The sequence below is a fragment of the Haliotis rufescens genome, unplaced genomic scaffold (genome assembly GCF_023055435.1).
Source record: "Haliotis rufescens isolate VD_foot unplaced genomic scaffold, xgHalRufe1.0.p SCAF_13, whole genome shotgun sequence".
In the NCBI taxonomy this organism is placed as follows: domain Eukaryota; kingdom Metazoa; phylum Mollusca; class Gastropoda; order Lepetellida; family Haliotidae; genus Haliotis; species Haliotis rufescens.
The window spans coordinates 30,390,696-30,405,461 of NW_025963813.1; the positions used below are offsets into that span (position 1 = coordinate 30,390,696).

General features: G+C 40.9%; 1 protein-coding gene across 1 annotated transcript in view; it reads left to right on the top strand.

The window, feature by feature from the left end:
- The first annotated feature begins 771 nt into the window (after window positions 1–771).
- The window catches only part of LOC124117795 (nucleolar complex protein 2 homolog), a 241,774-nt gene continuing 227,779 nt past the window's right edge, over window positions 772–14,766 (top strand). The window contains exons 1-11 of the mRNA XM_046479807.2: window positions 772–810; window positions 1,006–1,143; window positions 1,920–2,289; window positions 4,128–4,241; window positions 4,401–4,515; window positions 6,053–6,219; window positions 7,200–7,310; window positions 8,011–8,124; window positions 9,990–10,178; window positions 11,575–11,714; window positions 13,690–13,801. Coding sequence (XP_046335763.2) covers window positions 773–810; window positions 1,006–1,143; window positions 1,920–2,289; window positions 4,128–4,241; window positions 4,401–4,515; window positions 6,053–6,219; window positions 7,200–7,310; window positions 8,011–8,124; window positions 9,990–10,178; window positions 11,575–11,714; window positions 13,690–13,801 — 1,608 coding nt within the window. The 5' untranslated portion in view covers window position 772. The remainder of the gene's footprint in view (window positions 811–1,005; window positions 1,144–1,919; window positions 2,290–4,127; window positions 4,242–4,400; window positions 4,516–6,052; window positions 6,220–7,199; window positions 7,311–8,010; window positions 8,125–9,989; window positions 10,179–11,574; window positions 11,715–13,689; window positions 13,802–14,766) is intronic.

The following is a 14,766-nucleotide window of genomic DNA, read 5'->3' on the forward strand; positions in this document are numbered from 1 at the left end:
TGGCAATATAACCGAGGCATCTGATTGGTCGAAATTAAGCTTATGTCAGCTCCCCCCGTCCCCCCACCCCAATTATTTTATGCCTAAAACTCTGTTAATGGACCATTCTAATAACAACCCAACATCATCCACAACTTGGTCTGATCTGCTTGGGCTGAGTCCTACTTTCCTTCGTTACGGTATTAGGATAGTAACCTTGCCTTGCAAAGCATCGAAAAATAACCTTTGTAAAACAGCAAGTTTGATAAAAATCGGTTAAAAGGGTTAGAGGTCATAAACCCTTTTATGGAGCCTGAATATACCAACCAGGTGGTCGTTGTAAAGAGGGGATCTAAAAATGATTAGTCATTTGCACATCTAGACAAAGTAACGATCAATTAAATCTGCGAAGTTTCATGAAAGTTCGATAAGTATTATTTCATAGTGATAACCCTTAATGTATAAAAAATATTATCTATCACTTCAACCCTTAATGTAAATTTTTTTACAATAAGAGTTTTTTTACATTGAGAGTTGGGTGAACCCGCAACTCTTAATGTAAAATATTTTTACATTAAGAGTAATTTTTACATTAAAGGTTGTAACAAGAGTTAACCCGCAACCCTTAATGTAAATTTTTTTACATTAAGAGTAATTTTGACATTAAGGGTTGTAACACTTCTGGTCTTTAATCAGTATTATTTTGAAAAACCCGCCATTTGGAAACAAAAGCAAGGGAAATCCCAATCCTGACAGCGAGCCAATCACATTTCAGCGGACGTCACATCCGGTAATGACGACCTCCTCTACAAGCATGGCAACTACGAAAAGGTAAGACTTTTACAGATACTATTACATTACTTGTGAACATTTGTTAAGACCAATTTCTTGCTCATTTATCTATTCCTTGTGTAAATGGCCGATCTGAGTAGAAATAGATGAGCTATCCATTCCATCTTGCCATGTTGTAGTATTTTCTTGATCGGGCAGTCGATGTCAACATTCACCACGTGGGTTGTTTTTCAGGAAATTGGCAGATTTGAGCGTGGATGAATTCATGTCTGGTGACTTTGACAGCGATGACTCGTCGTCTTTAGAGCCAATGCCTGTTCCTGATATTAAAGGAAAGAAGAACAAGAAGAAAAAGAAAGCAAAGACCCCGACGTAAGTTCGCGATCACAACCTGCGTGTCATGGAATGAACGAAACGTGGAGGCCTATGACTGTAATAGCCTCTGTCACAAATATATATGTCACTTGTCGTCATGGTCGATAAATACTTTTTGAGACGGAAGGTGATTTTGATATTGACTTTATATGTGAAACAGTTTACGCTCCATCCATTTGTGTCGTAAACTTTCTGTTTTTATTAGGCTAATGTGAAATCAAGTGTCAAATCAGGCATTTAGAAGTGATACACGTAAGGATACCCAAAAGGGGGTAATTAGCACTGATTGGTAATAGCCCATTGCTATTCCTTTACCTGTCAGTGCTAATTACCCCCGGCCTCTTGTTTACCTATCAGTGATAATTTAGTCCTGGCTTCCAGTTGTCCATACTATCAGTGCGAATTACTGTAAAGTGTTGGCTTCCATTGTCAACTGCTAATTGCCTATCAATGCCAATCATCTGTTGGCTTCCCTTGTTAAGTTGCCACCTTTTGTTATCTTGTTACTTCTTTTGTTCTTACGTGTACATATATATGCTCTCAGCCTCATGTCATTTATTCACCTGATGAAGGAGTAAGCATATACTCCGATACGCTGTGTTCCTCATAATAAAGAAGTTGACATCCATAAATTTTCTTCCCAAATGTTAAATGTTAATGAATACCATTGAAAATATTCAGAATGAGAATTCAGAGACCATAAAATAAATTTATATGAATGAGAAAAAAAAGAATCAATCACTATGAAAACTAAACAGATATTTTGATTACAGAGAAAATACTGCCAGTGTTAAGAAACAGGAGAAACCCTCTGAGAAGAGCATGAAAACTGTAACTCCGAAAAGTAGTGCTCCCAAGTCTGCAAAATCCAAACAGAGTCTGGCCGAAAAGCTCAAGGAAGCAGATCCAGAGTTTTATAAGTTTCTTGAAACTGAGGACAAGAAGTTGCTGGAGTTCGATGAGGATGTTGATGATGAAGATGATGAGGATGACGACGCAGATTTAGAGGAGGATGATAGTGAAGAGGATGATGATGGGAAGGATCTGGAGAAAGTACTTCTCGCGCAGTCGAGCGAGGAAAGTTCCGACGATGATGAAGAAGAGGGTGGCGGAAAGTTTCACAAACTTCCTGATAAACTTGAGGTAGGACATTTTGACTGATTTGATTGATTACTAATTGACAAATGATTGACTGATAGCTGTGTTTTGTTTTTCAGAGATCCAATCAAGCAATGGACACTTAATTAGTATCCAATCAAGCTTGTAACAACATCTTTACACCTTTATCCTGAATCCTTACTGTACATCTGACTTCATCCAATTATCTGTGTGCTATTTAAAAAAACCAAGACAACTTTATGGATAACAAGTTCTGGTTTACTGCATTTAGCAGTGGAGGAATCTGTATCAAAACATGGGTAAATGCAATGAGCCAGAAGTATATCCATTCAGTTGTATGTTTTCTTATTTACTCACCAACTTCTAGAATGCCGGGGGCACCCGTGCTCGTGGGTTTCACCGAAGTGGTAAATGTCTGAGACCTGCATCACTTCGGGCTTTCCTCCCACATTAAGCTGACACGCTGCAATATAACTAGAATACTGTTAAAAGTGGCGTTAAACCAAACTCACTCACTCACTCACTCATTAAAAGATTGTACTTGTTGTTACCCTGTCTGTCATGTTAAACTGCAATATGGTATCTCAGTGTGCTAGCACTATAAATCAACATTAGTCCAGATTAGTACAAGTAGCCACGCACGCACGTACGCACGCATGCACGTTGCTATATAAGTGCAATGGACGTGACATTAATTCCCATCTCACCTCACCTATCAGTTGCAGCTTGAGAACAGTTTAAGAATTTACATCAAACCATTGCAAATGTAAAAAAACAAAAGTTGTTATCCCTAATTGATAAAGTTGTTCACTATACAGCAATTGTGGCTGAAAAACTCAGTGAACTATGGTAATGGACGACCTTGACCTTTTCCAATAAGGTTAATTTGTTATTTAATCTAACCCCCAAAATATTTATTTTCTTTACACTGGGGTTGTCATCGGTATGCCAGAGACCCTTTGTCTTTCATGTCTAACTTTAAACACAAGAAAATTAGAGAAAATAATTAAACAAATTTGAATTAAAAGAACCACTCTAGACCGGTACAATCGGTGTCATGTGACGGCATTAAATATTTTTGGGTGTCATATTAGAAGCTGTAGTATCAAGGAAGACATAGGATTTAACTTTTTTATTCTTTCAGTGCTGATGCTGGTGACTGCCACGTCTCCATGACGATTGTATGTACACTGGCACTCCGCTTATCTAGACCCCAGAATCCCGGAAACCTCACATATTGGACAATATTTTTGTGAAACAGAATAAATACTGCCTAAAATGCTTCTTTTACCTGGAAACCAGGTTTCCAAATCTGGACAGTGAATTTAAATTACGAACGGTGTAGAACATAATCACAAATATTGCATAAGGAGAATTTCAACCTCAAAAGGTTCATTAATGATAAATATGTTTGTAGATAACATTTTTTACACATGAATGAGTTCAACTTAATATAATTAATAAACATTAGCTTTCATCTCACAGAGCTAGACACGGCTATCATTAATGTTAATGTGTGGCAGGTTGTCCTGACCTCTCCGTCACAACTGTATACAACATTTACAAAACAATTAATCCTCCTGCTGCCATTTATTTCATATACCTCGGCAGAATTTGGGCAGTGGCGGTAATTCTGATCCGTTAACAAGGGATTCAAATACCCAGAAACCCTTTTATCTGGACAATATTTGAGTAAAGGCAAGTGTCTGGATAAGCAAGGTTCGACTGTTATATCTTTGAGTGGCATTTCTTGAAAGAATATACCACAATTTGGATGACTGCTTTGAAAATCCAGTTGAATCTCTGATACATGTTCGGTTTTGTTTTTGAAAAGTTTGCATTAACATGCCAATCATTTTCAGGTTGCCAGTGACGACAGCGACGCTGAGGATGACGAGGAGGAAGTGAAGGTCAGCGGTGATAAACAGACTAAGGTCACGATGAAGATGGTGAAGAAATGGTCCGATTCAATTGAGGTGAGATATAAACTGTGTGAGATTGTAACCTTAGTATTTCAGTGGACGGTTTAAATGGCACCGATGGTCCCGTGACTCTGTGACTCCGCAAGCCTATCGTTATAACTTTAAGTTAAAATAAGTGTACATCATTCTGAAGAATTTCTTGTCCTGTTTCAGTCAAGCCCAAACATTGCAGTTTTGCGAGAAGCTATCTCGGCCTTCAAAGCTGCAGTAAAGAAAGCCAGTGAGAAGCAAGGGGAGACAATCAAGTACAAGGTCGTAGGAAGCACTGGTGGGTAGAGAATGACAACAGCGTAAATGTTTTGTTTTTTTCCCATTTTTTTTGTTTAACGTCACACTGAGCAACATGCCAGGACAATGACTGCAGTCTGTGAATCATCAAGTCTGGACCAGACAAACCAGTGGTTGATATTATGAGCACTGGTGGGATTATGTAAGCATGGTATCAACAAGGTCTGACAACCCGATTCATTAAGTCGACTCTCACAGCCTGCATAGGTTGTTGGGGACCTATTCGAACAAAGAATCCCTATGGGGCACAGCCTTGTGAATTTGTCCATGTACTCCTGACTACTTAGTGTCACAGGGGGCACGGGTGGCCCAGTCGTTTAAGGCGCCGCGATTCGCTGTGCAGAGTTGCGTTCCTTGGGCATGCCAGAAACCTATGATTGTGGGTTCGAATCCCGGTTTGCCCCTATTATGTTTCTAGGTTTGTCAGCACCATACCCGTGCTCATGGGTTTCACTGAAGTGGTAAATGTCTAAGACCTGCATCACTTCAGGCTTTCCTCCCACATTAATATATAACTGGAATACTGTTAAAAGCGGCGTTAAACCCAACTCACTCACTCACTCACTCACACTCACTCACTCACTCACTCACTCACTCACTCACTCACTCACTCACTTAGTGTCACACATTGATAAATGTTGCTCAATGTGAAGGAAGACTCAACTTGTCCGATTCAGTCAGGCCCCGTGAAGATCCGGGGTAGAATAGGTCTTCAGCAACCCATGCTTGCCGTAAAAGGCGAGAATGCTTATCGTTAGAGGCGATTAACGGGATTGGGTGGTCAGGCTCACTGACTTGGTTGATACATGTCATCGCTTCCTAATTGTGTGGATTGATGCCAATCACTGGATTGTCAGGTCCAGACTCGATTATTTGGGGACATGGTTCAGAGTAGGTCCCTAGCACTTTTACTAAATTGTGTGTCAGACTCTTGGACTTGATTGAGTAGGTTTCCTAGACAACCTTGTTTAACTGGCCCAATCACAAGCTTAACTGGCTAGACTCAATTATTCATAGATGGGAATTAAGTCACTCATATTGGATATCTGTGAAATTTTGTCTATATTCTGAGCGATAGATTGACTTTAAATAAGTTGTTATAAGACTTCAATACAGTGCAAGTTACACTGTGAACACAACATGATACGTCCATTGATGGCTGACAAGGTTAATGATGAGAGAGCGGAAGGTCCGGGGTTTGATCCCCGACCGCATCATACCAAAAGATGTTAAAAGATGGTACTTGTTGTTACCCTGTCTGGCACTCGGCATTAAGGGGCTAAAACAAGGACTGGTCGGCTCGGAGTCAGTATACTGTGTCTGAGTGGGGTATTCATGTTAAACTGCGGCATGGTATCTCAGTGAGCTAGCACTATAAATCGGCATCAGTCAGGACCAGTACAAGCAGCCATACACATACATACACGTGCATGCACGTCGCCTTATAAGTGCAATAATCTTGGACGCGGCGTTAAACCCCATTTCACCTCACCTGACATACACCATGTCTGTTGCAGTGTTCAACGGCGTCGTTCGTCTGTGTCTGATGGAGGTGGTCCCAGCACTGCAGAGCATCCTCAAAGTTCCCGACCTGACTCAACAGCAGACGCCATTCTCGGCCCAGAACGCCAAGTGGAAGAAGCTCCGTGTTGACATGAAGAGCTACATGACCGACCTGCTCACTGTAAGTTTGGACCCATGAAGATCTGGGGTAGAATAGACCGCCTCCGTGGTCTAGTGGTAGAGCGTCCGCCCGGAGAGCGGAAGGTCCGGGGTTCGATCCCCGGCCGCGTCATACCAAAAGACGTTCAAAGATGGTACTTGTTGTTACCCTGTCTGGCGCTCGGCATTAAGGGGCTAAAACAAGGACTGGTCGGCTCAGAGTCAGTCTACTGTGTCTGAGTGGGGTATTCATGTTAAACTGCGGCATGTTATCTCAGTGTGCTAGCACTATAAATCGGCATCAGTCCGGACTAGTACAAGCAGCCACACACACACGCACGTCGCTATATAAGTGCAATAATCTTGGACGCGGCGTTAAACCCCATCTCACCCCACCTCGGGTAGAATAGGTTTTCAGCAACCCATGCTTGCCATAAAAGGCGACTTTACTTATTGTAAGAGGCGATTAACGGGTGGTAAGTCTTGCTGACTTGGTTGATGCATGTCATCGATCCCAATTGCATGGATCGATGCTCATGATGTCAATCACTAGATTGTCTGGTCCAGACTCGATTAGTTACAGACCGCCTCATATAGCTGGAATATTGCTGAGTGCGGTGTTAAACAACTCTGAACTCAAGCCCCCTGTTTTCAGACTTTACAATCCCCTTGGCATATCAAATGGTGTCCGTGCTATCATGGGGATTTATTCACTTTATGACATGCGTTGTGTGCACCCCTAATTTTCAAAATACTTGATCTGCCTCTTTGAATATGGCCTTAGAAATTCTTCACTGTAAGAGACTAGTCCAGAAGATTTGGTAAGTCCTCAGAGTTTGTAGCTTGTCATGCTTGAACGAGACCAACATGTTCACAGTGTTATGTTTTCTGTGAGTTTTATGCAGATCCAATTTGAAGCGAAATTGAAGAATTTACGTCTGGTTCAGAATTATAGTCCTCAAATGCTACTAGTGAATGAATATGACATCTTTTCTGTTGAAGCTGTTGTCTGCCCTCTCGGATGCCGCCATGTTGAATGTGATCCTGAAACACATCCACAAGCTTGTCTCCATGTACGCCACATTCCCCAAAGTGGCCCGGCTATTGCTGAAGGTGCGTAGAGAGGAGGGGTTGCAGACGGGTATGGTTGCACTCAGCGGGTTTGATGCCCCTGTTCTGGGTGTCTTAGTATGTTCGTTTAGACTTTGCGATATAACTGGAATACTGTTAAAAGCGGCGATACCAAACTCACGAACGAACGAACGCCAACTGTGTGCAACAGTTGTATGCTGTTTGTTATCAATTACCTGTTGGTAATGTTAATCTGTGCTTGTCATGCACAAATACCTCCCATCAGTTGGTGACCACCTCCGTGGTCTAGTGGTAGAGCGTCTGCCCGGAGAGCAGAAGATCCAGGGTTTGATTCCCAAACGTGTCATACCAAAAGACACAAGTCTTGGTTCACAGGCACCGCCTGCATTATCATAAAGTCTGCCGCACGTTTCGTTTTTATTTCCGTTTAAAAAAAAATAAGAAATCCTAATTCTTAATAACAATGCGATCCAATGAGCACGCAGTTACTTCCCTTTAATGCGCACTGCTTTACTACACATCTCGCATTATGGTAATGGCGGCAATAAGAGTTTGTATGCTTGTTTATGTAGGGAAGCCCTTTCCCGGGTTGATGGTACTGTTTATTTGGTTACATACTAGTTTTAACAAGCCAAAAAAAGAAAAACCACGGCCCGCCCGCACTATAAGTCATTGCCTGAGAACCGATTCTTTTTTTTTTAAGCCTAATGTGTTGTTTCAGAAAATGATCCTGTTGTGGAGTACAGGGGAGGAGACGACGAGGGTGTTGGCGTTCCTGTGCATCAATAAGCTGGTGCGGATGTTGCAGGATGCCATGCTGGAGCCGTGCATGAAGGTGAGCGGGACAGAGACTCAAGTGGCTGGTTGTTAACCTCGGTCAATGCTCCATAATTCAGTTGCTTCCCTTAACTGCCTACCAGATCACTGAGCAGAGTTGCTTCCCTTAGCTGCTGAGTTCACAAGCCCCCTCCCATTCGGTGTAGAATAGGTCTTCAGCAACCCATGCTTGCCGTTAAAGGCGACTATGCTTGTCATAAGAGGCGACTAATGGGATTGGGTGGTCAGTCTCGCTGACTTGGTTGATGCATGTCATCAATCCCAATTATGTTGATCGATGCTCATGATGTCTGTATTTTCTTGTCCAGACTCGATTATTTACATACCGCCCCTTCCCAGCATGTGACACCTACGTTACACTCTCGGTAACATCATTGCCACCAGTGTGGGCGCGGCCATTTCAAGAATCTTGAAATTTGCCCTCTAACCCCAATTTTAGTAACGTTTATACATTAGTTTGTCTTTGGGAATGCCATCACAGCAATTTTTGAAAAAAATTACGTCTGACCATATTACCCAGATAAATTAACCATTTTGTTTGTTTGATTGGATTGGTGCGAGATTGCAGACGAATGGAAAACCAACCAATTTCTCCCTTTCATTCATACTATACCAATTATATGATAGTTGTTATGTAATTCAAATTAACAAGCAAAGACAATAATGTAGCTGGGTCAAGAGTGTTCGTCATGGCAGTCATCACTTGTTTGTAAACGTAACCTGTCAGTTGGTTGCGAGTTCAACTCCATGCATTAGTTGTAGCCACCTATCACAGTGGGGTGTTTTGACAATAGTATAGAGAGCTCCGTGAACGGACTTTTGCTGTGAGGAGCTTGCTCCCAACTTGTGCAGCGATACTTCCCTTAGCTGCCAACGAGTTCCTTGTGCAGAGTTGCTTCCCTTAAGTGACAGACGCCATTAGTCTTGGGTTTAAATCCCAGATTAGTTGATGTTAGCTAGTGGTAGAAATTAACCTGAAACATTTACCAGTCTACCTTTATAGCCCAAATAGTGATAACAAATAAGGACCAACACCAGTACACCATGATGTGCAGCCAGATTGAATAGTCGGAGTTTGTAGCTATATAAGGCTAAAATAAATAATAGTCTTGGTTCTCTTAGCACTGCCCACATCATCATAAATCTGCCGCACGTTTTTATTTCCATCTTCCAAAAAAATTACACAGTTACTTCCCTTTACTGAGCATCCCATGTTATGGTCATGGCAATAGGAGTTTGTATGCTCATTTCTGTAGAAAGGCCCTTTCCCAGGTTGATAGTACGCAACTGTTCATTTGGTTAGATACTAGTTTGAACAAGCAAAAAAAACACCGCCCGCTCTATATTTTTAAAAGTCATTGCCTGAGGGGGCGGTCAGGTAGCCTAGTGGTTAAAGCGTTAGCTCGTCACGCCGAAGACCAGGGTTCGATTCCCAACATGGGTACAATGTGTGAAGCCCATTTCTGGTGTCCCCCACCGTGATATTGCTGGAATAATGCTAAAAGCGGCGTAAAACCTCACTCACTCACTCATTGCCTGAGAACCATTTATTTTATTTTTTTAAACCAAATGTGGAGCAAAGGGTGTTATTTCAGTCACTGGTTACTGGTCAAAACAATGTCGAAAATGAAGATATTATGTTTTATTCCTGCTTAGTAATTATTCTCCCTTGCAGAACAGGGAAAAACCATATGTTAAGTATGAGCTGGTCATCACAAATAAAAATATCAACATTGTAAACAATACAAATCTGTTTTAAGAATATGGCAGTCTACTATAAAGCACGGAAAGTTAAATGTTGTTTATTTACTTTGTCAAATATACAAGGTGGATATGTCACTGACATCACTGAATGTTTTCCAGCAAATGTACATGGCATATGTGAAGAACGTGAAGTTTACATCCCCGACAACGTTGCCGCTGATCAACTTCATGCAGCGCTCCCTGGTGGAGATTTTCCTGCTTGACTCTGTGCTCGCCTACCAGTACGCCTTCATCTACATTCGTCAGCTCGCCATACATCTCCGTAACGCCATCACCGTCAAGAAGAAGGTGACATTACCAGTTTCTTTGTATTCGATGCAGTTTCTATCTAAAATACTTGAGGCATCACAGTTCACAGTTCACAGTTCACAGTTCACAGTTCACCCTTGAGAATAAATTAAAAAAGGAGTCCAACTCAAGTCTAGAATGATTTGGAGAGTCTAGATTGACTCAGCTCAAGCAAATAAGTAGATATAGATTCTGATGGAAATGAACAAGGGAACAATGAAAAATATAGTGAAATAAGTTTTACTGTTGAAATAGCTCATATACAAATTCAACACGTCAGAATCAAAAGTTGAGATGTGTTTATTGTTTCCAAAGCATAACTGGTAAACAAGGCTGGGAATCCAAGATGGCATATCCTTTTGCTGTGTCTAAAACTTAGTCTTCCCTTGTTCATTTCACTCAGTATATGTTTAATTAAGATAACTTGGTTTCTGGGACAGAAGTCAGTGTACGCCTTTGTATTTCTACTAAAATGCTTCAAATCATATTTTTTATGCTTAATTTTGAAAAATAAAATTCAACTGGGATTCATCTAGGTTTTCAAACTAAGTTCAAATTTTAGAAAATTGGGGAAAAAATGGTACTTTGTTCAAAATTTGGATGCATAAAAATAACAGACTGAATTTTATTTACCAGGTAACATCTTTTCTCAATAGTTCACATTTATTTTCTGTTTTGCATTTTTTTTTTTGTTGCTTGTTTTATATTGTAATTTGATAAATTATTTACATGATATTATAACAAAATGGAGATTGCTGAGTCTGTTTTTGCATGTGCTAATGATATTGCCAATTAGCTGGCAAACAAGGATGGAAAACATTTCTTTAAATCATGCAATGCGAACATAGTGTAAAATAACATACCTCTTCATTTGTTTTGTGTATAGGTCAAATGTTTTTAAATTTGGTGCTCTGAGAGCTTACTGGGCTTTAGCCACTTGTCCGAACCCTGAGTCCAAGCAACCCATGCTTGGCGTAAAAGGCGACTAACGGGATCGGGTGGTCAGGCTCGCTGACTTGGTTGATGCATGTCATCGATCCCAATTGCGTGGATTGATGCTCATGATATCGACCACTGGATTCTCTGGTCCAGGCTCGATTATTTACAGACCGCCGTCATATAGCTGGAATATTGCTGAGTGCGGCGTTAAACAACAAACCAAACCAAACCAAACCTGAGTCTTGTAATATTCTGTTCTGTCTAGTAAAAGACTATATGATAACACTGAAATGGATCAAACATGATGATTAAGCCAAGCTCAAACTCATCCTCATCTTGTTTTTTTCAGTCTGATTACCAATGATTAGGTTTTGTTTGTCTTTAAAAGTGATACAAGTCACTACTAGCCCAGTGCTGACATTCAATCTCATGTTTTCTCCTCCGATTCTTATTCCAGGATACGTGTCAGGCGGTGTATAACTGGCAGTTTGTCCACTGTGTGGAGCTGTGGGCGTGTCTACTCGGCGCCTCCCAGTCTGACGATGTCCTCCACCCACTCATCTACCCGCTCACCCAGACCATCATCGGCACCATCAAGTGAGTCACAGTTGATTGAAGCTACCATAAAATCTCTTGTACCCCAGTTACACAGGATCAAACAGGCTCGGATAATCAAAATGGTCTGTCTGTCCTTGAAGAGGGCTAAGTTTGAATCTTCCTTGAAAAGGCCTTATAATTTATTCAACTGTCAAGAAGGGGCCTAACTATAACCACACCCGCAAAAATACAACTCAACCACACAAAAACAAAACCAACCTGCCCCTAACCCCGAAAACAAATTCTCTCACAACAAGAAATAAATTATTCAGTTGAAGTGTTTTTTTAGAGCCAATGAAGTTCCTGTTACATGGTTTCACTATACCGTATTTTCTTGAGTATAGTGCGCACCCATGTATAATGCGCACCCCCCTCTAGCGGTTTCAGTATTTTGGGGAATTCTTTTTTCGCTTATCAAGCGCAGAAAAATATTACACCGTACCCCTTCAGCGAAGTCCAGTAAACGAACGGGTGATGAGAAACTTGGTCAGTACAAATTCGAAATTTGAGATAATAAATCACAAGACAAGTTGATTTACGTTTCAAGGCGTCAATAGCAGTAATCTGACCGTGGTTTTTGTTAATAAAAATTATTTTAAATGTTACATGCTTTCTTTCCACTGGGGGAAAAAACCATCAAAACTCATTATTTCGTGTATAATGCACACCCCCTTCTACACAGCTGTGTTGTTTTTTTTAAAAAGTGTGCACTATACTCAAGAAAATATGGTAATAGGTGAGGTGAAATTGGGTTTAACATCGCGTCTAAGATTATTGCACTTATATAGGGACATGCATGCACGTGTGTGTGTGTGCGTGGCTGCTTGTATTAGTCCGGACTGATGCCGATTTATAGTGCTAGCTCACTGAGATACCATGCTGCAGTTTAACATGAATACCCCACTCAGACACAGTATACTGACTCAGAGCCGACCAGTCCTTGTTTTAGCCCCTTAATGCTGAGCACCAGACAGGGTAACAACAAGTACCATCTTTTAATGTCTTTTGGTATGACACAGTCGGGAATCAAACCCTGGACCTTCCGCTCTCCGGGCAGACGCTCTACCACTAGACCACAGAGGTGGTCGTTTCACTATAATAAGCTGTAGTGCCTTACGTAATCAAGCTCCGTAACCAAATCCCAGATGTTTGAGCTGTGTATTGTGATTGTGATGATCGGTTGTTACGTAGAAATTATTACACGAGTGTCTGTCAGACACCATTTAGGTTACAAGTTATTTCCAAACGTCTCTAACAACCGAAAGCTCTATTTGTTGTACAAGGTGACTAAGTGGATTGGGTGGTCATGCTTGGTGACTTTGTTGACTGTGTGTCATCGGTACCCAGATCATCGGTTTATCAGGCCCAGACTTTCTTATTACAAGGTGCTCATACTAGGGCTCTTGTCTAAATCTCTTGTACCCCAGTTACACACGATCACACAGGCTTGGATAGTCAAAATGGTCTGTCTGTCTGTCCTTGAAGAGGGCTAAGTTTGAATCTTCCTTGAAAAGGCCTTAAAATATATTAAACTGTCAAGAAAGGGTCTATCTATAACCACACCCGCAAAAATGGCTAAAAAGACTGATAATCGGAATTATCGTTGATGAGAAGAATTATTAACAATATTCGATATGAAAATTGTGTCATGGATAAAATCTTACATAAACTATTGTGATGAAATAGGTTGCCAAAGATGGAAACAAGTGATGGTGTTATACCCTTAATGTCCACAAAGTAATCTATGCATAACTCAGTGCCGTGAAATATGCTGTTTTGTCTCTGAGCTTTTTGTATATTTGCTAAAAGTTACTTCTCCAAAATTTGTCGATAATTGATCAATATTTAGTTCACGATTATCGATCTCTAGACCTATATTGATAGCCAGCGCTAGCTGATACAGCTGGAATATTGCTGACTGTGGCTTTAAACAAACAAACAAACAAACAAACAATAATTTGTAATTTGAATACAGACTGCTCCCCTCACCGAGATATTTCCCGCTGCGGTTCCACTGTGTACGATGTCTGAACACGCTGAGTAAATCTACCGGAACCTTCATCCCTGTCTTGCCTTTCCTGCTGGAGGTAAGTCCTTTTTATGTTATTGTGGTTGCTACAATGACCGATATATATCTTACAAAAAATGCTTTTACCAGTTTACATCCAAATGAGAACAGGACCAGACACTCCAAACTATGTTTCCCAGGGACGACTAGGTAAATGTTTCATCACAGATTCATAGGTCAAAATAGAGCAGATCACCACAAAGTATTCTATCCCGTTTCTGACAGGGGACCTCTCCCTGTGAAGCGAGATGTTTATTTTACAAATAAAAATTCTCTCCTGCCATTTTTGGAGGGAAGAGGTGGTTTGGAAGTGGCAGGTAAAACGAATTAAGTTGGTCCAGCCTTAATGGGATTCTCACCTGCCCAATAACCAATTGTTTTGTGGGTTTGTTTTTTTCAAATCTGAATTATTATATCACTTCCATTTCTGGATAAAATATTGAAAATATATTTAGAATAGGCTACAATTCCATGGTGCATAGTATGGTTGGGTTGTATTTACAGAAAGGGAAGTTATTAATGCTTTGAAATGACAGAAACTTTGAGAACATACATTGCCATTCCATTCACCCAATTCAGTTTGTTTATTATTGATATGTAGGTCAGTGTGCACTGTGTTGTAAATATGTTGTTAGAGGGTGGATGTATTTACTGGCAGCGTTGTCTTGCTCCTCGTGGTATGGAGAGCGGTACAACTGTGTTGTTGGACTTTTGATCATCAACGGTTGAAGTGAACCACATGTAGATGAATGAAAACATAGCCATAGGCCATCTGTATTCTTTTGTGTGTATCTCCACCTCTTTTGTGGTCCAGTGGATACAGGGGGCGGTCAGGTAGCCTAGTGGTTAAAGCGTTCCCTCGTCACACCGAAGACCCAGGTTTGATTCCCGACATATGGTGCTGATAAACCCAGAAACAAAATCAGAGTGAACCGTGATTCGAACCCACAATCATAGGTTTCTGTTAAACAAATTGTCACGCCT